At 44.6% G+C, this 21,290-nt stretch overlaps 2 protein-coding genes across 2 annotated transcripts in view; one reads left to right on the top strand and one right to left on the bottom strand.

Annotated features, from left to right (window-relative positions):
- Window positions 1-238: 238 nt before the first annotated feature.
- Window positions 239-1,843, bottom strand: GVQW3 (GVQW motif containing 3). The gene has a single exon (XM_080643047.1). The coding sequence runs from the start codon at window positions 1,341-1,343 to the stop codon at window positions 711-713; it is 633 nt and encodes a 210-aa protein (XP_080499173.1). The 5' UTR covers window positions 1,344-1,843; the 3' UTR covers window positions 239-710.
- Window positions 1,844-2,212: 369 nt separating this feature from the next.
- The window catches only part of THAP12 (THAP domain containing 12), a 34,186-nt gene continuing 15,108 nt past the window's right edge, over window positions 2,213-21,290 (top strand). Inside the window, exons 1-2 of the mRNA XM_080643246.1 lie at window positions 2,213-2,430; window positions 19,780-19,900. Coding sequence (XP_080499372.1) covers window positions 2,342-2,430; window positions 19,780-19,900 — 210 coding nt within the window. The 5' untranslated portion in view covers window positions 2,213-2,341. The remainder of the gene's footprint in view (window positions 2,431-19,779; window positions 19,901-21,290) is intronic.

Genomic DNA, 21,290 nt, shown 5'->3' on the forward strand with positions numbered 1-21,290 from the left:
GTTTATATTTTCAGGGATCAGATCCTCCTCTTCCAGCAGAGAAGATACCCAAATGAGTGGGGATGGTAGTGGGGGGTTGAAAGCCCAGGACTAAAATGAAACAAACCCAGCTCTTTTGTGAGGGGTAGATCTGTGAGCTCAATATAAATATGGGTTGGCCAACCAATTCGGGGGGGTGGGGGGGAGGAGGCGTCACAATGAATCATTTGGGCTGCACTGACCCTTAATATTGCTCACTATGTCAGCATGACACTCCCTTCTGGACCATATCTCTGGCCCTGACTGTGAAGCAGACTGGAACTGGAGGCCTTCTCTTGGGGTCCTCCCAGAAGAGTATACCTCCCTGGGCAGATATAGACCCCAGCAGGAGATCCTGTTCCCACCTCTCACTGGTATGATCCCCTGAGGCAGAATGTTAAGAACATAGGAACAGGACAGCCACAATGATCTAAGGCCTGGGCAGTGAAGAGATCCAAACTTGTTAAGTAAAAGAAATCAAGAACAAGCAAAAACTAGAAGTTAACAGCCAAAGGTTTTTCAAAGTTGTGGAGAACAGCAAGGAAGATGGCCGGCCCAACAGTCCAGCAGAGTAACTAGGAGAGCCATGGCATGTAGGGTGGAAGACAAGATTGAATATAGACAAGCAGTAAATGAAGGTGCCTAACAGTGAGGCAGCTTTCTAGCTCAGGGTCAGCTACCTCCCAGTCCTTTCACCACAGTGTGAACCAATCCTGAGCTGCCCTGGTGGGAAGACTTGTTGAAGAGGAGGCCTGCAGAAGCTGGCTGGCAGGATAGTGGATTCTGGGATGAGATACAGGCAGGGGCATTTCCCCACCAGCTTCACACTGGAGATGACTCCATGTTTCAGAACTTGTTACCTCTTTCTTCACACACAAGCTATTTTTCCTAGTTTCTTTGGAAAGATCAGAAAGAAAGTCAAGTTTCCAAGGTTTAGGATCACCCTTCAAAATACCGGATATAACTTTGGCAGAAACTTTTCTCATGTTCAAGTTTTCTTTCAGAATAAGTCTAACGGTTTCTTTATCTAAATTTAACTTTTCAGCCATCATCCTCACTGTTAACTGCCTGTTTGAATAAACCAAGTCCTTGACCTTCTGGATATTTTCATCTGTCCGGTGAGTAACTGGACGGCCACTTCGGGCATCATCTCGAACATCTTCCCGCCCTTCTTTAAACCTTTTGTGCCAGTCAAAAACTCTGGCCCTCGACATGACTTCATTCCCATAAGCTTCTTTTAAAAGATAGTGGGTCTCACTTGCAGACTTGTTCAATTTCACGCAAAATTTTATACTAATCCTTTGCTCTAGATAGCGGTCACTCATTTTGACAATACAGGAACGTTAATAGGTCACGATTGTGAGGGGAAGACAAAGAGACCAATCTCTATCCAAAAGGGACCGATCTCTGTCCAGCTACAAGTGGAATCAGGGTGCTTGCTATTCTTGATCCTCTGGAAGCCTCACCCGGAAAGAGTAACCGCTTTTCTGAGTTTTCACCCCTCAGCTTTCAGTCGAGGCTGGGGAAGCCCGTTCTGAGAGGCTTATGGTGCCAAAGAGTAGCTGCAAAACTGGGGGAAATGAAACCTACAAACCCACGTCTGCATCTAACTCGTGCACCCAGATCTGCCGGGAATGTACAAGTCAGTCACTGAGGTCGTCCCGATTCTGCGGCCCTTAAAAGTCTGGCGATTTCTGCAACAGAAGCCTAAGTGGTGGTATCTTAAGCAAGCAGGGGAGCACCAGTGATGTAACGTGCAATCTCGCCTCAGATGTGCAGAATCCCGCGCACGACAGACCTACCGGAGAGGCCCTGTGCTCACCAGCTCTAGAGTCCCGGAGACACGCCCGCCTGCGCAATTCCCTCCCTTCGCAGGGTAAGCTTGCGCAGGCGCATTGCTTCAGGCCCTGCCTCCGCCTCGCCACACCGCTCCCTCGCGCGTGCCCGCCTCAGGAGAAGTCGGCGGAAAGGAAGGGGCGGGGGAGGAAGACTAAGGGAAGAGAGGGCACCCCCGGGCGCCAGAGTGCATTGTGGGAAGGAGGCGGCAGCGTCCCGGGCGGGCGGGAGGTGCACCAGCGGCGGTGGTGGCGGTAAATCCTCCCGGCCGCTCACAGCACTGTGGAGCCGCGTCCCCAGCTCGGCCTCGGACCGCGGCGCCCCTCCTGCCCCTCGCGGCTTTCCGCCCGCCCGCCCCTCCCCCCGGCGCGCCGGCCTTGCCGAGCCGGCCGGCCGGCTAGGCTCCCCTCCCCGGCCCCGACGGGCGGGCGGGCTGCCCTGAGGAGGCGGGGAGGGGAGCGCTGGGCCGGCCTGCGGGCGGGCGACGATGCCGAACTTCTGCGCGGCCCCCAACTGCACGCGGAAGAGCACGCAGTCGGATTTGGCCTTCTTCAGGTTCCCGAGGGATCCGGCCAGGTAAGCGGCAGGCGCCGAGCTGGTAGCCCGGGCCCACCTTCGCTGTGCGCGCTGCAGACCGCGGGTCCCGGGCAGCGAGGGGCGTGTGGGAGGCGGGGGGAGAGGCACAGTCGTCGACCCCAGCCTCGGACCCAGGTGGAGAACGGGCCGCGAGCAGTGGACGCGCGGGCCACCGGGGACCTCGGAGCACGTGCGCCGGCGGGGGTTCGGCGCCGAGGGCACCACCCGAAGTAAGAGGCAACTGGGGCGGCGCGCAGGCGGGTTAAAGTGGGTTCTTGCCCCCGTTAGCTTGCTGTGTGATTTCGGACCAGTCGCTTTCTTCTCTGGGCTTTAGTTTCCCCAGCTGTCAAAAGCGGGTGGTCACCCGGGCTCTTTCCTCTTCTTGGCACCACCCCCGGGACAGTGTTTCTTGTCGGAGTCTGGCCACCTTCTTTGATCTTAGGTCAAGTCACAATTTCTTCCTCCTGGATCCTGATAGGAATTCTAGCTCTGGCCGTTACCTCATTCTCTCGTTCGGTTATTGTGGGGATAACGGGTGGAAGCGGGTGCGGGTGAGGGAAGTACACGTGACGGCATAGGAATTGGTATTGACGCCTTCCTGAGGTAACTTACACACTCAGAGTGATAGCATAGGGATTGTTCCAAAGGCTGAGGATTTTTTCCTTGGCCTGTGGTTGATTTAGTCATTTCAAATCAACACACCTGCTGTGTGTTGGGTGCTGGAAATTCACAAGTGAATGAGTGTTGCCTGCAGAAAGCTCACAGTGCATTAAAGAGACAAATATAAGTAGACGATTGTAATATAACATGCTTTGTATTTATTAGTTCCACAAATATTTATGAAAGGCCTACTATGCGCTTGGCATTGTTCTGAGCACTGGGTGTGTATGAATGAACAATTCATGGAGTTTACCTTCTGGTGGGGGAAACAGACAAATATATCATGCGTCAGGTGTGATAAATACAGTACTATGGAGAAAAGCCGCATGTTGTGGGGTAGGAGAATAACGAGTAGCAGGGGAGGCACACTTGCTATTTTAAATAAGGTAATCAGAGAAGGCCTCACTAAGAAGTTGAATTAGAGCAAAGACCAGTGGTAGGTAAGGGGGCTAGCCATGAAGATTTCTATGGGAAGAGCATTCCAGTCTGTGGAAACAGTAAATGCAAAGGCGGGGCATGCTTGTTAGAGGTACAGCCAGAAGTCCATGGACTGCTAGCGCTGGTTTAAGGAAGGAGGGAGAGGGAAAAAGATGAGACCAGAACAGTATGTGTGTGTGGGTGGGGGCAAATTGGTTAGAGGACATTGTAGGCCCTGGGAAGCACTTCGGGCATTTATTCTGAACTAGGGGCCCGGTGCACGAAATTCGTGCATGGGGGGCAGGGGCGGGCGTCCCTCAGCCCAGCCTGCCCCCTCTCACAGATTGGGAGCCCTCAGGGGATGTCCTGCTGATGGCTTACGGGCCTAGACGCAGTCTGGCCTCCCTCTGCGGGAGGCGACCAGACTGATCAGGGGAAGGCGCCAGCCCCATCACCCTGCTGCTGCAGCCACTGCCAGCCACTGCAGCCACCAAGGTGTTTTCATTAACACGGACTCCAGTCCCTTCACCATGAAAAAATGACAACTTTCTTTAGGCATTTTCAAGATGTCTCTTTCATAGGATACCAGTGGCCCGGTGCACAAAATTCGTGCACATTAAAAGGGGATTAATTAGAGGAAATAATTTAATATTGCTATTTGCCCTATATAATAGAAGTGTCAGAGATGAAAGAAAATTAGTAAATGTATATGAAAACCTTCCTCCTGTCAGAGTCTGGGCCGCACCACGGGACCCAGAATCAAGTCCCTGCCCACCCATATGCGCCTGAAAATTGCATGAGACCCAGACCCGGCTGGCCCCCCCCAATGGGCAAGATCCAGACCTGGCCAGTCCCACTCTTGTCAAGCCCCACAAGGCAGGGGGCAAGCCTTGAGATCCCCTGTCAAGCCCCACTGAGTGGGGGGCATGGCCCGAGGTCCCCCATCAAGCCCTGCCAGGCGGGGTGGCGGGGGCGCAGCCTCAGGTCCCCCAGCCAGCACCAAGAGGGGTCGCAGCCTCAAGTCCCCCATCAAGCCCTGCTGGGTGGGGGGTGCGGCCTGAGTTCCCCCGACCCAGCACTGGGGGTGCACCTTGAGGTCCCCTGTCAAGCCCTGCTGGGTGGGGGGCATGGCCTGAGGTCCCCTGTCAAGCCCAGTCAGGCAGGGGGGCACAGCCTCAGGTCCCCTAGCCTGGTGTTGGGGGCGGGGCCTGAGGTCCCCCAGCCTGACACCAGGGCGGGGCATGGCCTCAGGTCCCCTGTCAAGCCCTGCTGGGTGGGGGGCGCAGCCTAAGGTCCCCTGTCAAGCCCTGCCGGGTGGGGGGCATGGCCTGAGGTCCCCTGTCAAGCCCAGCCAGGCAGGGGGGCGCAGCCTCAGGTCCCCTGTCAAGCCCCGCCAGGCAGGGGGTGCAGTCTGAGGTCCCCCGGCCTGGTGCTGCGGTGGGGGGTGTAGCCTGAAGTCCCCTGTTAAGCCCCACCTGATGGGGGACATGGCCTGAGGTCCCCTAACCCAGCACCAGGATGAGAAGCGCACCTTTTGAGGTCCCCTGTCAAGCCCCGCTGTGTGGGGGGCGTTGCCTGAGGTTCCCTATCAAGCCCTGCCAGGTGGGGGGCGCAGCCTGAGGTCCCCTAGCCCAGCACCAGGACAGGAAGCGCACCTTGAGGTCCCCTGAGAAGCCCTGCTGGGTGGGGGGGCGTGGCCTGAGGTCCCCTGTCAAGCCCCATGGGAGCAGGGGAGGGCGTAGCCTCAGTCCCTGCTGATTGCTTGTTAAGGCTCCTTATGGGAACTTGGCCTCAGCTGTGGGTGCAGCCATCTTTTGTGACGGAGTGATGGTCAATTAGCATATTCCCTCTTTACTAGATTACTAGATAGGATAGGATGAGATAGGAAGTCATCAAAGGGTTTAGAGCAGAGACTTATGCTTTAAACAAGATCACTGGCTGCATGTTAAATAAATTGGAGGGAAGCAAAGGTGAGAACAGAAGACCGGTTAACGGCGATTGCAATAAATTAGGTTAGTAGAGGAGGTGGCAGTAAGTTGTTGCATTCGAGATATGTTTTGAATATGAAGCCAGTTAAATGGTTTAGATGGGGAATATTAAAGGTTTGATTTGAGACGTGAAGTTTAAGACACCTGATAGACATTCAGGAATAGATGTCTTTCTTCATAACCATATCTAGAAATAAACTCAAAGTGGCCCATATTTAGATCAATGACCTAAATATTTAAGAGCTAAAACCTTAAAAAATACACAAGTCTGGGATTTAGAGACTTCCAGACTGGAGATTATAAATATGGATGTTCTCAGTTTATAGAGAGTATTTAAAGCCAGGGTGTATGTTAAATAAAGCAGAGTTAAGTTGGAGGGTTGCACCCTGGAGCGTTCCTAATGTTTAAAAGTTCAGGAAGATGAGGAGGAACTAGCTCAGGAGAATGAGGTATAATTTTTGGGTTCTATGGGCGCAGAGGAGAATCTTCATCTGACTCGGCCTTACCCTAATAAGCATTATCTTCATTTTACCTAAATTTTAGCCCAAGGACATTTTTGGGAATATCTTCTCTTTTCATTACACTCCTTAGCCAGGAGTATGGCCTGTAGGGTTTACAGCCTTAGATTTGGGAGGGATTTTTAGATCTAGTGCAATATCCCTTGAAATGCTGGAATTTCCTCTATTGTAGTGGTGTTTTAACCTTTTTTTGGGGGGGGGGTCATTCCCCCTTTGAGAATCAACATAAGGACTCTTGAGGAAAAAACATAGACACACACTTTTGCATTCTACTCAAGGTATTTGTGAACCTCTTAGGGGTTGTCCTGTGCATTCCTGACTGGTGGGCCTTTGCCTAAAAATCCACCAGTGATGGTTCTCTGCTTTGCCCTGGGGACATTTGAGGATTCTGGACAGCTTTAGCTATTGTTTCTTCTTTGTTTTGAGTGGAAATATATGCCTCCTTATAATTTATGGTTTGGAAGTCCTAGTTTTGTCCCCAGGGTCATACTGAGCAAGTCTGTGTCCTTTTCATGTACCTAGTCCTTTGAGTGTTTCAGGACAAATTAACTTTTAAAAAAACTTTTAACTTTTAAAAGAACATTTTTTATTGAGATATAATTCACTTACCAAACAGTTCATCCATTAAAAGTGTACAATTCAGTCCTGGCCCATGTTGCTCAGTGGTTAGAGTGACACCCTCTCACAACGAAGGGTGGCAGGTTCGATTTCAGTAAGGGTATGTACCTGGGTTGCAGGTTCGATCCCCCGACCTGGTCCTGGTGTGTGTGGATATATCCATGTATCTCCCTCACATTGATGTCTCTCTCTCTCCTCTCTTCCTCTTCCCTCCCACTCCCTCCCTCCTTGGCCCTCTCCCTCTCTCCCTTTCACTCTCTCTAAAAATCAACTGAAAAAATATCCTCGGGTAAAGATTAACAACAACAAAAAAGTACAATTCAGTGATTTTCAGTATATTTTTACATTATTAGTTTAAAAATTTTTTGATAAAATATACATAACAAAATTGCCATTTTAATTATTTTAGTGTATAAGTCAGTGGCATTAATTACATTCACAATGTTGTGCAACCATCACCACTATATATTTCCAAAGATTTTTCATTACCCCAAGCAAAAAGTGTAACCATTAAGCAATACCCCTCTCCCCCCAGCATTCCATCCTTTCTGACCTACTTTTAGTCTCCATGAATTTGTTCTATGTATTTCATGTAAGTGGAATGATACAATTATTGTCCTTTTATGCCTGGTTTATTTTACTTAACATAATGTATTCAAGGTCTTTTTATCCAAACCAAATCTTCCAATAGTATAGGATTTCAAATTCTACTCTATTTGACAGTTTCTTTTTTACCCTGAGCAGAATTAATTATAATAAGTAGTTTCCAGAGGTGTTTACTGAATTAACTAGAGGCCCGGTGCACGAATTCAAGCACAGGTGGGGTCCCTCTGGGTGGCCTGCAGGGATGGGGCTGAAACCTGCAGTCCAATGCCACCTGCAGTCCAATGCCGCCTGCAGCTCCTACCTACCGCTCCTGCTTATCCTGGCCCCACTGTGCCTGCCGCGGGCTTGTGCCCAATCAGTCCCGATTGGGAGAGGCTCCCACCAGCCATGAGCCCTGTGTCTGGTGCCCTCCCAAGGGAAGTGGCCTGTGGGATTGGGCTGAAACCAGCTCTCCAACATCCCCTGAGGGGTCCCAGATTACGAGAGGGCGCAGGCCAGGCTGAGGGACCCCACCAATGCACGATTGGGCCTGGGAGGGACCACGGGAGGGCTCCAGGGCATGTCTGGCCCATCTCGCTCAGTCCCGATCAGCTGGACCCCAGCAGCAAGCTAACCTACTGGTTGGAGCATCTGCCCCCTGGTGGTCAGTGCACGTCATAGTGAGCGGTTGAGCAGCCTTAGCATATCATGAGCATATTATGCTTTGATTGGTTGTTCAGTTGTTCTGTTCGGTCTACTTGCATATTACCCTATTATATAGGATATAGGATAACAGTATTTTTAGGGTTCTTAGTTATAAGTAGTTTTTTTCTATAAATGAGTTTTAGGGAAGGTAGATAAAAGGTGACATTGCTAACTTATCTATTCTTCAAAAGTTAACATTTTTAACTAACAATGAAGGTAAGTATATTTATGCTATTAAGTAGTACATTTCCCATTCATCATATTTATAAATTTTATGCACACTTTTAGAAACAGCTATTTAAAAGTAATTTAAATTCAAGAATATAATTAATAAAGGACACAATGTGGAATTTCATACCATAATAGCTCTTACCAGTTTAGAAAAAGTGGCATTAATGTGCCCTTCCTTTTAATATTAAATAACTAGTGGTCCGGTGCATGAAATTTGTGCACAATGGGGGGGTGTCCCTCAGCCCAGCCTGCACCCTCTCCAACCTGGGACCCCTCGAAGGATGTCTGACTGCCAGTTTACAGGGATTGGGCCTAAACAGGCAGTCGGACATCCCTCTCACAATCCAGGACTGCTGGCTCTTAACCGCTCACCTGCCTGCCTGCCTGATTGCCCCTAACCACTCTGCCTGCCGGCCTGCTTGCCCCCAACTGCTCCCTGCCGCCAGCCTGCTTGCCCCCAAATGCCCCCCACCAGCCTGATCATCCCCAACTGCCCCCCGTGCCAGCATGCTTGCCCCCAACTGCCCCCCCTGCTGGCCTGCTCGCCCCCACCTGCCCTCCCCACTGGCCTGCTCATCCCCAACTGCCCCCCTGCTGACCTGCTCACGTCAAACTGCCCCCCCCCCTCCACTGTCCTGATCACCCCCAACTGACCCCCACTGACAGCCTGCTCGCCACTTGGTCCCCGCGACCCCTGGCCAGGCAGACAGGCCTGGACACTCCAGCAGCAGTGGAGTGGCGAGGCTGGATCTGCCGTCAGAGGGGGTGGATCCAGCCTCGCCACTTGGTCCCTGTGACCCCCAGCCAGGCCGACAGGCCCAGACACTCCAGCCTTGCCACTCACCCCCTCCCACCCCCGCCGCCCCCTGCCTGGCCGACAGGCCTGGACACTCCAGCGGCGGGACTGAGGGGACTGGGTGCCGCCATCTTGTGGCTATGGGTGCCGCCATCTTTGTGACGGAGTGATGGTTAATTTGCATATTACTCTTTTATTAGATAGGATAGAATCAAATCACTTAGGGCAATGGCAGGGAGGTCATAGATTACCTAAAATTAAAGTTAAAAAACAAACAAACAATGGGCCAAAATTTGATTTCTCCAGAATGGCTTGACTAATGCCAATGCTTAACGGGAGCCTGGGGATCATTCACGGTGGCTCATCCCCAGAACAAGTGAGAAGGTGCAAGTAGACCTAACTGAATTGCTCCTATTAAGAGTGAGTTGGGCAATTGAAGAAGCCCTCTTCTCCTCCTCATCCCTAAAGTGGTGAGATCTTCCAAGATTTTTTTAGCAATTTAAAGGTAATTGAGGGCTGTAAAATGTTAAACAGTGGTTTTCCAAACACTCATGAAGAGTTCCCAAGACCCTTTCAAAGAATCCCAAGGTAAAAACTATTTTTATAGTAACACTGTCATTATTTGCCTTTTCATGCTCATTCTCTCAAAAGTATACAGTGGAGTATTTCAGGGGCTATATATTATATAATAACATCATTGCTCTAATAATTATATAATGTGTTTTCTAAAATTTTCTAAGTATGATTATTCAAATGTAGGTGTTTAGTAGACATTTTCTCAGAAATTAATGTAATAAGCCTGTCACTCCAAAGAAAACAACTGATATCAAGCACTCAAGCAAAAATAGAAATTTGGAAAAAACATATGCACCTCCTTGAACTTGACAGCTCTCTAATACTTAACAGGACTATTCTGATGAGATCAATGGTGATATTGATAGTTATGACTTTTAAAATATATTGTACTAGAGGCCCGGTGCATGAAATTCATGCACGGTGGGGAGGGGGGGGCTCGGGCGGGTCCCTCAGCCCAGCCTGCAACGACACCAGTGTCCCATGTCCCGGCCGGCCTCTGGCTAGAGGCCTGCCCTCCCTCCCTCCCTCCACGAGCCGGGGTGCACGGGACGCTGGGGCTTGTTGCCAGGGCGACGCCACCAGTGTCCAGCACCCATGCCGCTATGGGCACCGCTGTCTTTGTGACTGAGTGGTGGTTAATTTGCATATTACCCTTTTATTAGATAGGATAATGAAATGTGTTACCATTTAGATGGTCTGCATAACTCAGTATTTTCCAAATTGACCAATTCATAATTTTACAAAGACTTGCATGGAAAAAGCTATATTCAAAGTACAAGATAGACCAATGGACTTTATTGTAACCACAGAGTGTGAAAAGCTCATTGGTCTGGTTTCAGATTCCACATTGCAACTAATCTTTAAGAAAGATTTTTGGTGGAGTTTTACTGTGGTATCTAATAAGAACATCCACAGTTTTGTGGAAAAGGAGGAATCCTATATAATAAAAGGCTAATATGCAAATCAACCGAGTGGCGGAACTATCGGTTGCTATGATACGCACTGACCACTAGGGAGCAGACGCTTAATGCAGGAGCTGCCTCCTGGTGGTCAGTGCGCTCCCATGGGGAGCGCTGCTCAGCCAGAAGCTGGGCTCACGGCTGGTGAGAGCAGTGTTGGTTGCGGGAACCTCTCCTGCTTCCGTGGCAGCGCTAAGGACCCCTCGGGTGTTGTTCGCCTGCTGGCTTAGGCCCACTCCCCGGTCCCAGACTGTGAGAGGGTAAGAGGGCGCAGGCCGGACTGAGTGATGTGCGCGTGCACGGCCCCCCCCACCCCCAATTCACGAATGTTGTGCACCGGGCCTCTAATATTTTAATAACCTTTTAACTTATTTTTGTTAATCCTCACCCAAGGGGGTATGGGGTGGGGAGTGGGAGAGAGAGAAAGAAACATTGGTGTGAGAGAAACACATCGATTGGTTTCCTCCTGTACTTTCCCCTACCGCAGCTGGAGAACGAACCTGAAACCCTTTGGTTTGCAGGCCGGTGCTCTAACCAGTGAGCATCATTGGCCAGGGCTAGTCACCTTTTAAGCTGCATCTCAGTGTGACACCAGATTTTCTCTATATAGTCAACCAAAACAATATATGGCAGCAGATTAAGTATAAAAGCAGATGTGGGAATCTAGCTATCTTCTATTAAGCCTGACATTAGAGTTTTGGAGAGATGTAAATCAATGCAATTCTTTTCACTAAACTAACAGAACATTTTCAGTAAGTGTTTTTTTGTTTGTTTTGGAAAATACGGTTATTTTTCATTAGAATGTTATCTTCGTTAACATGTAATGGGATGAATAAGTATTAAGTTTGTCTCAGTTTTAATTTCTATAATTACAAGTATTGATAGATAAAATCCACATAAACAAAAAAAGCTCTTTAGGTCCTCAATAATTTAAGAATGTAAAAGGTTCCTGAAACTATGAAGTTTGAGAAATGTTTCTATAAAATATCTTTTTAAAAAAATATGTATCTTTATTGATTTCAGAGAGGAAGGGAGAGGGAGAGGGAGAGAGAAACATCAATGATGAGAGAGAATCATTGATCGGCTGCCTCCTGCACACCCCTCCCCCCCAGGGATTGAGCCCACAACCTGGGCATGTCCCCTTGACCAGAGTCAAACCCGGGACCCTTCAGTCTGCAAGCCGACGCTCTATCCACTACGCCAAACTGGCTAGGGCTAAAATATGATCTTAAAGTACTTTCATAGCATCTCATTTAATCCTTCAAACAATGCTGTGAGTTGCAATAATAAAACTTCTTATAGAACACTTTATATTCTATGTGTTTTATGTACGTTGTTTCATATAACACTTGCAGTCAATTTTGAGATAGTCCTTGCTTCAGATAACCAAAGCAGACACAGAGAGGTTAGCTACTTTGTTCACGATCCCACAGGAATATCTAAAACCCCAAAAGTAGGATAAATATGTACTATTACTCAAAATTATTTGGCCATTAAACCTTTTTTTAAAAAATGGTCCTTGGAATATGTTTTTAGAAATGTGACATATTAGTAGGAGATCATTGAAGGAAAAAAATTAAGATAGAAAGTGACCATTGGATTTGGCAGGATGGAAGTCATTGATAATGTTGAGCAGTTTCAGTGGAAAAGGGATAAAAGCAGAAGCCTTGAGTCAAGAATGTGAGATAAGAAAGTGGATACAATGAAAATGGACTCTAATTAGTTTTGCTATGTAGAGTATGAGGGATAAGGAAGTTTTTAAGATGGGAGATACTAGGATATGTTTATACTGATGGTAATAAACTGGTAGGATACATTTAGGATGTTGAGAGACCATATACAGAGAAGTGAGGCGGGGGAGGCTTACTTACCTGTGTGTGTGTATATACATACGCATCTACACACACATATGGATACACATCTGAATCAGGGAAAGTTTCTATCAAGAAATGACATGTAAGCTAAGATCTGAGGGGTGATCTTTGCACAGGCTTTCCAATGCAAAAGAAGTGAAAAAGTAATAAAGAGGATACTAGGCTGAATAAACAGCATGGGGAACAGCCCTAGAATAGAAATGACCACAGTGCATTCATGAAACTGAAGGCCTGTGAGGAAGGCAGAGAGAGTGGAAGGGTGGTGTGATAGGGTGGGATGGTGGACAAGGTACAAATTGTGCAGGGTCTTGTAAGACATGTGAGGAGTTGGTTTTTATTCTAAGAGTAATGAGAAGCCACAAAAGATTATAAGCAGGGAAAGACATTCCTATACAAGCTTTTTAAAACCTTTACTCTGCAGCAGGGAGAAGGGGTTAGAGAAGAACAAAAGATCAATTTGGAAGTAGATGAATTTGCGGAGTCATTCCATTCTGTTAAAGGAAAGTATGACAGAGTCTGGAATACAGGGCATGGGACAGAGAGAGCTAGGAAAGGAGCAACATTGATTTAAAAAAACTGCAATTGAGAGATGATGATATAAGTGTGTGTGTGATGGTATATATGTATGTATACTAGAGGCCCGGTGCATGAATTCATGCACACTGAAAGGAAATTAATTAAAAGCAATATTTTAATATCGCTATTCGCCCTTTCTCTATAATAGAAGGGTCAACCAAACTCACGATCGACAATGCCAGATGGAAACTCATGTGTGCGATTGGCGCCAGTGAGAGCTTTATGTATATAGATATAGATAGACTTGCTTAACTAGACCTGCTTTCTGATTTAGCTAAACTTTTTCCAGCCCAATGAAGCACCCCACCTTCTCTTTCAGGTAATTGTCAGCAACACAGCAATACTAGGTGTACCGGTTAATATTGCGCATTTTTTTCAATAGATGGAGTTATACATATGTTGATATACATGCGATTTGATATGTATGCTCTTTTGTTGTATTGACAACAAGCCTCAAAACTTCATATGTCAAGTTTTGTGAAGGTGTTAACATCATAGATATTTTTACGCTTAAAAATGTCAAATTTCATGCCAAAAAAAAGAGCATTTGCGGGAAGTTTTAATTCATTATTTTGAAGAAAAGTGCTGCTGAATACGTTGGGAAGCTTATGGTGAACATGCTCCATTTCAAGATATTTGTGAACGCTGGTTTAAACACTTTAAAAGTGATGATTTCGATGTGAAAGACAAAGAATGTCCAGATCAACTGAAAAAGTTTGAAGACCAACAATTACAAGCATTATTGGGTGAAGATGCGTGTCAAAAACAACTTGCAGAAAGATTAAACATTGCTCAGCAAACAATTTCTGGTTGTTTACAAGCAATGGGAAAGATTTTAAAGGAAGGAAAATGGGTGCCACATCAACTGAACGAAAGACAAGTGGAAAGCTGAAAAGTCATCAGTAAAATGTTGCTTCAGTGGCACGAAAGAAAGTCTTTTTTGCATCAAATTGTGACTGGCGATGAAAAGTGGACTTATTTTGAGAATCCCAAATGCACAAAATCATGGGTTGATCCAGGTCATCCATCAATATCGACTGCAAGGCCAAATCGCTTTGGAAACACATTGCTCTGTGTTTGGTGGGATCAGGAAGGTGTGGTGTATTATGAGCTTCTAAAACCAGGTGAAACTGTTAATACTGATCACTACTGACAACAAATAATCAATTTGAACCACACTTTGATCATGAAACGACCAGAATGTGCCAGAAGACATGGCAAAGTAATTTTGCTTCATGATGACGCACCATCACACACTTCAAAACCAGTTAAAGACATGTTAAAAGGTCATGCCTGGGAAGTATTAACCCACCGGCTGTATTCACCAGACCTTGCTCCTTCAGATTACCACTTGTTCCGATCGATGGCACTTTCTGAGCAGCACTTCAAAATGTACGAAGAAGTGGAAAATTGGGTCTCTGAATGGTTTGCCTCAAAACAAGAAAAGTTCTATTGGGACAGTATCCACAAATTACCTGGAAGGTGGGGGAAATGTGTAGCTAGCAATGGACATTACTTTGAATAAAGCACTTTTGATGTTTCTCTTGAAATTATTGTGTTTTCTTTGATTATGAAATCCACATTGTTAACCAGTACACTTAGTAAATATCAACATGAAGCAGATTATTATTGTACATCACACAGGGAGAACAAAGGGTGGAATATTTAACAGTAGCAGTGTTTGATTATATTCTGTGTTGTGAGAAAACCTGAAGTCATTTTCAAGTTTCACCATTTCTTCTTTTCATTCGGGTCAAGTTTCTAAACTTTGGAAATCTCTGTTTTCCGGCTAATGAAAAGAAAATAGGATTCTACCGAGTCTCCTATCTACCTACTCCAGGACTTCTGTGAGGATCAAATGAGATGAGGCATGTGAAATCGCTTCACAGACCTTTGGTTAAAGTGTAAAATGTTTGCACCTGGCTATAAAGCAAGTCCTGTTCCTGGGCTGAAGAAACTCCAAAGAGGCTAGTCACTAGGGAGAGGAAGCCAGGCGTTGCTACTTGCTGTCATTACCTGGCGCCTACAGCCACCGTTTCTGGGCTGGGCTGGGCTGTGGGCCACATTTTGTGCCATGGGGTCTTGGCAGCGTCAGCTGCGACTTGGTGGGCTGTCACTCAGGGGTGGTGGCTGTGCCTGTATCCCACTTGGGGGAAGCTGAGTATTGCTTTGTCAGTGCCATGTCCACGTGGCCATTTCTCATAAATGGCCAGTGCATGTCATGGCAGCTCCTGCGTTGAGTGTCTGCCCCATGGTGGTCAGTGTGTGTCATAGCGACCGGTCGGATGGTCGGAGGGACACTTAGCATATTAGCCTTTTATATATATAGATATACAGGTATGTAAGTATTATATGTATGTATGTAAGAAAGATTTATTGTTTTATAACTATTAATATAAAACATATACAAAGAAGATTGCAAATTATAAATGTATGGCTTGTTGGATTTTCAGAGTGACATGTCCATGCCATGAAACTTTTTCCTGGATTAAAAAATATATAGAATATTATTAACATATCAAACAACTCCCCAGTGGTCTGACTTCACTGTCAGGCTTCACACACATTAGATTAGTTGGTTATTGAAGAGAAGGGGAAGTTGTTTTATTGATATACTAGAGGCCTGGTGCACAAAATTCGTGCACGGGGGGGGGGTGTCCCTTAGCCCAGCCTGCACCCTCCCCAATCTGGGACCCTTTGAGGGATGTCCGACTGCCCGTTTAGGCCCAATCCCACCGGCAGTCAGACATCCCTCTCACAATCCAGGACTGCATGCTCTCAACCGCTCACCTGCCTGCCTGATTCCCCCTAGCCACTCTGCTGCCAGCCTGATCAATGCCTAATTGCTCCCCTGCAGGCCTGGTCACCCCCAACTGCCCTCCCCTGCAGGCCTGGTCACCCCTAACTGTCCTCCCCTGCAGGCCTGGTCGTCGCCAACTGCCCTCCCCTGCTGGCCCAGTCACCCCTAACTTCCCTCCCTTGCCAGCCTGGTTGCCCCTAACTTTCCTCCCCTGCTGGCCTGGTCACCCCTAACTGTCCTCCCCTGCAGGCCTGGTTGCCCCCAACTGCCCTCCCCAGCTGGCCCAGTCACCTCTAACTGCCCTCCCTTGCCAGCCTGGTCACAGCCTGGTCGCCCCTAACTGCCCTCTCCTACCAGCCTGGTCATCCCCAACTGCCCTGCTGGCCCAGTCACCCCTAGATGCCCTTCCCTGTTGGCCTGGTCGCCCCTAACTGTCCTCCCTTAAAGGCCTGGTTCCCCCCACTGCCCTCCCCTTCAGGGCCGGTTCCCCCCAACTGTCCTCTGTAGGCCTAGGTCCCCCCCAACTGTCCTCCCCTGCAAGCCTTGTCCCTCCCAACTACCCTCCCCTGCAGGGCTGGTTCCCCCCACTGCCCTCCCCTGCAGGTCTGGTTGCCCCCAACTGCCCTCATCTGCTGGCCCAGTCACCCCTAACTGCCCTTGCCTGCCAGCCATCTTGTGGCCACATGGGGGCAGCCATGTTTGACCACATGGGGGTGGCCATCTTGTGTGTTGAAGTGATGGTCAATTTGCATATTACCTCTTTATTATATAGGATGACATGCATAGAGAAAAGTGCAAAAATGGTAGTCTAGAACTTGATGAATTTTTACTGAATGAACATACCTCCTAAAGTTCTAGATATGGAACATTACCAGCACCTCAGAAAGCCTCCTTTTTGCCCACTCCTAATTGTTACCCCTCCCTAAATGTATCCACTATTCTATCATCACTGTGTTGGGTGTTTCCAAAGCCACCCCCTTATTCAGAGATTGACCGTGTGACTCAGTATATAGCTGTACTACTCACAGCTAAGACTTATTACAGCAGTGTAGTAGGAACACACATCAGATCATAAGGGGAGAAAGACACAGTTCCCTCCCTTGGCGGGATGGGTCACACAGAGCCCACTTCTCTCAGCAATAAAAATGCAGCAACATGCAGCAATAAAAATGCAGCATCTGCCCATTAGAGACCCAGCGCCTGAAGATTTTATTGGAGTCTGGTCACATAGACACTCTGCCTAGCATATACTAAAGTTCCAGACTCCCAGAAGGCAGGTTTTTTATATAACTAATAATTGCCACCTTATTAGTTAAGGCAATTTTTAAACAATTGATTTTAGAGAGAGAGGAAGGGAGGGAGGGGGGAGAGAGAAGCGTTGATTTGTTGTTTCACTTATTTATGCATTCATTGCTTGATCCTTGTATGTGCCCTGACCAGGGATTGAACCTGCAACTTTGGCATATCAGGATGGCGCTCCAACCAACTGAGCAACCCGGCCATGGCCGAGTTAGGGCAAGTTTTATGTCAGTGTAGGAAACTATTTAGCAGCCAAGTACCCAGATACTAGCCAAATAGCCAATCTTATAAGCAAGCCTTTCTAAGGATAGCAATCTCAGGCTTGCTCTATTAACTCTTATCTGCACAATCACCATAGTTAAGTTTTATCTATTCTTGAATTTAATATAAAAGGAATCACATAGTATGCATGCCTGGTTTGTTTTATTCAACATTATGTTTGTGAGATCTAGCTAAGCTCATTCATTCCCTTTGCCAAATATTATTCCTTTCTACTGTTGATAGGCTGAGTTGTGCCACCTCTCATCAATATTTGGTATTATCTCTTTTACACTGTAGTCATTCTTCTGGGTATGTAGTAACATTTTGTTGTGTATCGGCCATCTGAATAATTGCAAATTGCCTGTTCAAGTCTCTTGTCTGTTTTTACCTTGGGTTGTCTGGTTTATTTGTAGGAGTTCTTCATGTATATTTTGGATATGAGTTCATTGTTGGGTATATGTATTGCAGATACCTTCTTCCATTTTGTGGATTGCATTTCACTCTTAAATTATTTCTTTTAATGAACAGTTATTATCTTGAAAGTAGCCTAATTCATCTTTTCTTTTTGAGTGCTCTGTTGCCTTTAAGAGATCTTTGTCTATTACAAGGTAAAGAAGATAGTCTCCTTTGTTGTCTTTTAGAAGTTTTATTGTTTTACTTTTCATATTTATGTCGATAATTCATTTGGAATATGTTTTTTGTATATATGGTGTAAAAATAGGGGTCAAGATTCTTTACTGACTCAGTACTATTAAGAAGTTGTCTTTATTGCTGTGCCTAGGTACTTTTGTCTTAAGTATCCATAGCTCTCCATTTTGTTCTGTTGTTTTATCCTATGTCAATAACACACTGTCTTAATAAGCTTTATAATGAGTTTTAATATCTGGTGTGGATTTTTTTAGCTTTCTTTTTTCAAGATTGTTTTGACTACTCTTGGGCCTTTGGATTTCTGTATAAAAAGTTTTAGAATCATTTTGTCGTCTCTCTCTCAAACACACACACAAATGCACAAAAGAACTTGTTGGGATTTTGATTGTATTAAATCAGTATACCAGTTTAGGGAGAATTGATATCTTTACAATTCCGTATACCAATCCATGAACTTGTATATCCCATTTATTTATTTAAAAATTTGTTTTCTATTAGAGGTCTTGCACTAGATTTACCTCTAGGTATTTAATATGGAAGACATAAGTGTACTGAATTTGAGTGCTCTTGATATCAGAAAGCTGTCTCAACTTAGTTCAGAGATAATACGTACAGTAGGCTTCTGTGTGGAAGGTCTTCAGAGATATAATAATTTAAAAACAAACTTGTGTGAGTATGGCAACTTACCGTGAAAAAGTTTTTATACCAAATACTATTGAAACGTGAAATGCTTATAATCATATTGCACAATTACGTAGCTATATGATTAAAATACAGACATCTTAGGCATCATTATTGTAAGTAGTAACGCTTCTTGGCTGAATAAAATTCTGCACAATTTAGATATAATTTTAGTTTAGGTTAGATAACCAACATTTCACCATGGTTTTAATGTTATATATTGAGAAAGAGGGAATTAGTGTTAGAAAGTGTGTGTGGAGGGGTGAATTGTGATGTTGAGACGTAAGAAAAAATACTATGATATAATTATAAATGTTTCCAAATTTGTGGCACTATTCATGGCAGAATTTTATTCCTAGAAATTTGAGGAATGCAAGAAAGATCTAGTTGTTACCTTTAGCCAATTACTTAACATTTCTGTGCCTTCATTTCTTCTTCTGCACAAAAGGGATAATAATAATTTGGAAAGGACTTAGAACAGTGTCTGGCTCATTATTAGTGTTTATTATTTGTTTTTCTGCAGATATTTAAGCACTAAGAAGGCATGGACTTTGTCTTGTTCACTATATTCAACACCTTCTGTGAACTAGATTGTGTAGACGCAATCCCTGCATTCATGGAGCTTGAAATCTAGTCTGTGCATATCATTGTAATTAATAAATCATTTTAGTAGTAAGACTGTCATGCTTCCATAAGAAACTGTAGTTATTTATTAAACATTTACTTACTAATTTTCTACAATGGCAGTGTTGCTTTATATGCTTGTTTAAGTTGAAATCCTGAGGGGAATGTTAGGCTATTCATCTTATGGTGTGCAACTTTTTATTTGTACTGCTGGTGTGATTGAATCCTCTCTGATGCTTGGAGTCCTGGGATTTAAAAGACGGGGGTTTAAGTTCATTTTTGCTGCTGATTTTGTACATGACTCTTAGCAAGTTAATTCTTAATCATGTCTGTAATTAAATGCATTAAATGATATCTAAGGTTTCTTCCAGCTCTCATTTTTGTTATTAATCAACTTCACTAAATTATGTTATGTTCTGTGGGTAGAGGGGACCAGGAATCCATGGTCCATAATATTATTTGCCTTGAAACTAAATGCTGAAATTTAAACGTTGAGCTCATATTCCATAATTGTATTTTGGTTTTATTTATAGATGCCAGAAGTGGGTGGAAAATTGTAGGAGAGCAGACTTAGAAGATAAAACACCTGATCAACTAAATAAACATTATCGATTATGTGCCAAACACTTTGAGACCTCTATGATCTGTAGAACTGTAAGTAATAGAAGGACTTGGTTTTTGTTTTCTCTCTCACTCATTCAGTCTCTGGTTGGAAGTGTAAATCTTTATCAATGTTGGAGGGTATCTTTATACCCCTCCACTATATTTTTTTTTTTTAAGATGAAGACAGATTTGGAGCTGACTAACCACTTGTAAACTTCCTGTGTAGCCTTCAGACAATTTTTAAGCTATTATGAAAGTGTACATTTATTTAAGATAAAGTTGGTGTTTTTATTTGGAGCAGCTTCTCTAGAGCTTTTTTATGAGTAAAATCTTCTTCGAGGAATGGAGCTCTTTGTTTTCATGTATTTGTTTTTTTAAGTACTGTTAGAACCAACAGGAAGCAGATCATACAATTAATGTAAAAAAACATTTCCATCAATAATTTGCAATTTTATATTAAGACCTGGATCTCTCTTACTACTAATAACTGTTAACTTTTATTTTGGCCAAGTCACTTTCCCTATTGAGCCCCAATTTCTAATGAGATTAGACATGATAATTCCTGAGGTCTAAGATTTTTAACCCTCTTTATTTCTATTGGTAGGATTCATAAAGGGCATGCATAGGGCAGATTTGATTGAAATGGAGTAGACTTGAAACACTAAAAACTAGTTAGGAAGACAGTTTTATTAAATAATACATATATTCTTATTTAGGTATAGCTAATGTATCATCCCAGATTTTGGGATAGATATAAACTTGATATTTAAGGTGCACTATATATTGTTATGCAGAATTTATTTTGGTATTTTTTTCAGATACATTTTGCAGAGGCACCAGAAAACTAAAGAATGATTGGGTTATTTATTTCTCAAAATTATTTGAAGCAGATACTTGTGAAGTCATTGGGAGGTGAGCCAATTCCGGTTCAACAGTTTAATCACAAAATATTTGAGGAATAATTTTGCCTTGCTTTGTTAAGAGGGTAATAATAGTCATGACCAACCAAAATAAGAGATTTACTATGTTAAAAGGCAAACTACTTTTATGTTTTTGACAATACGTAAAACAGTCCCAAATTATTATTTTAAATACACAAGCCTTATGCATTTTTATGTTTTTATTTTAGTAATAAATATGGTCTCTTAATTAGATAATTCCAACAAGATTAATATGAGAAATTTAACAGTTTATTCTCATATTCTTGTTTAGTCAATGAATAAACTTGCTCTTTAAACTTCCACATGAATCTTCAATCTTGAATAAATTAATTCAAATGTGAGAATTTTTTAAACTTATTTAGAAGGTATTGCTATTAAAAGCTGGATTGCCTACGATCTGTATTCAAATATTTACGAGTATTAACTTCATTAATTTGGCATTTAAAGTCTTATTAGTAAACATTCATGGCTAGTTCAACCAAAGCCAAGTGTTAACTTTA

Source organism: Plecotus auritus (assembly GCF_963455305.1).
Source record: "Plecotus auritus genome assembly, chromosome: 9".
Classification (NCBI taxonomy): domain Eukaryota; kingdom Metazoa; phylum Chordata; class Mammalia; order Chiroptera; family Vespertilionidae; genus Plecotus; species Plecotus auritus.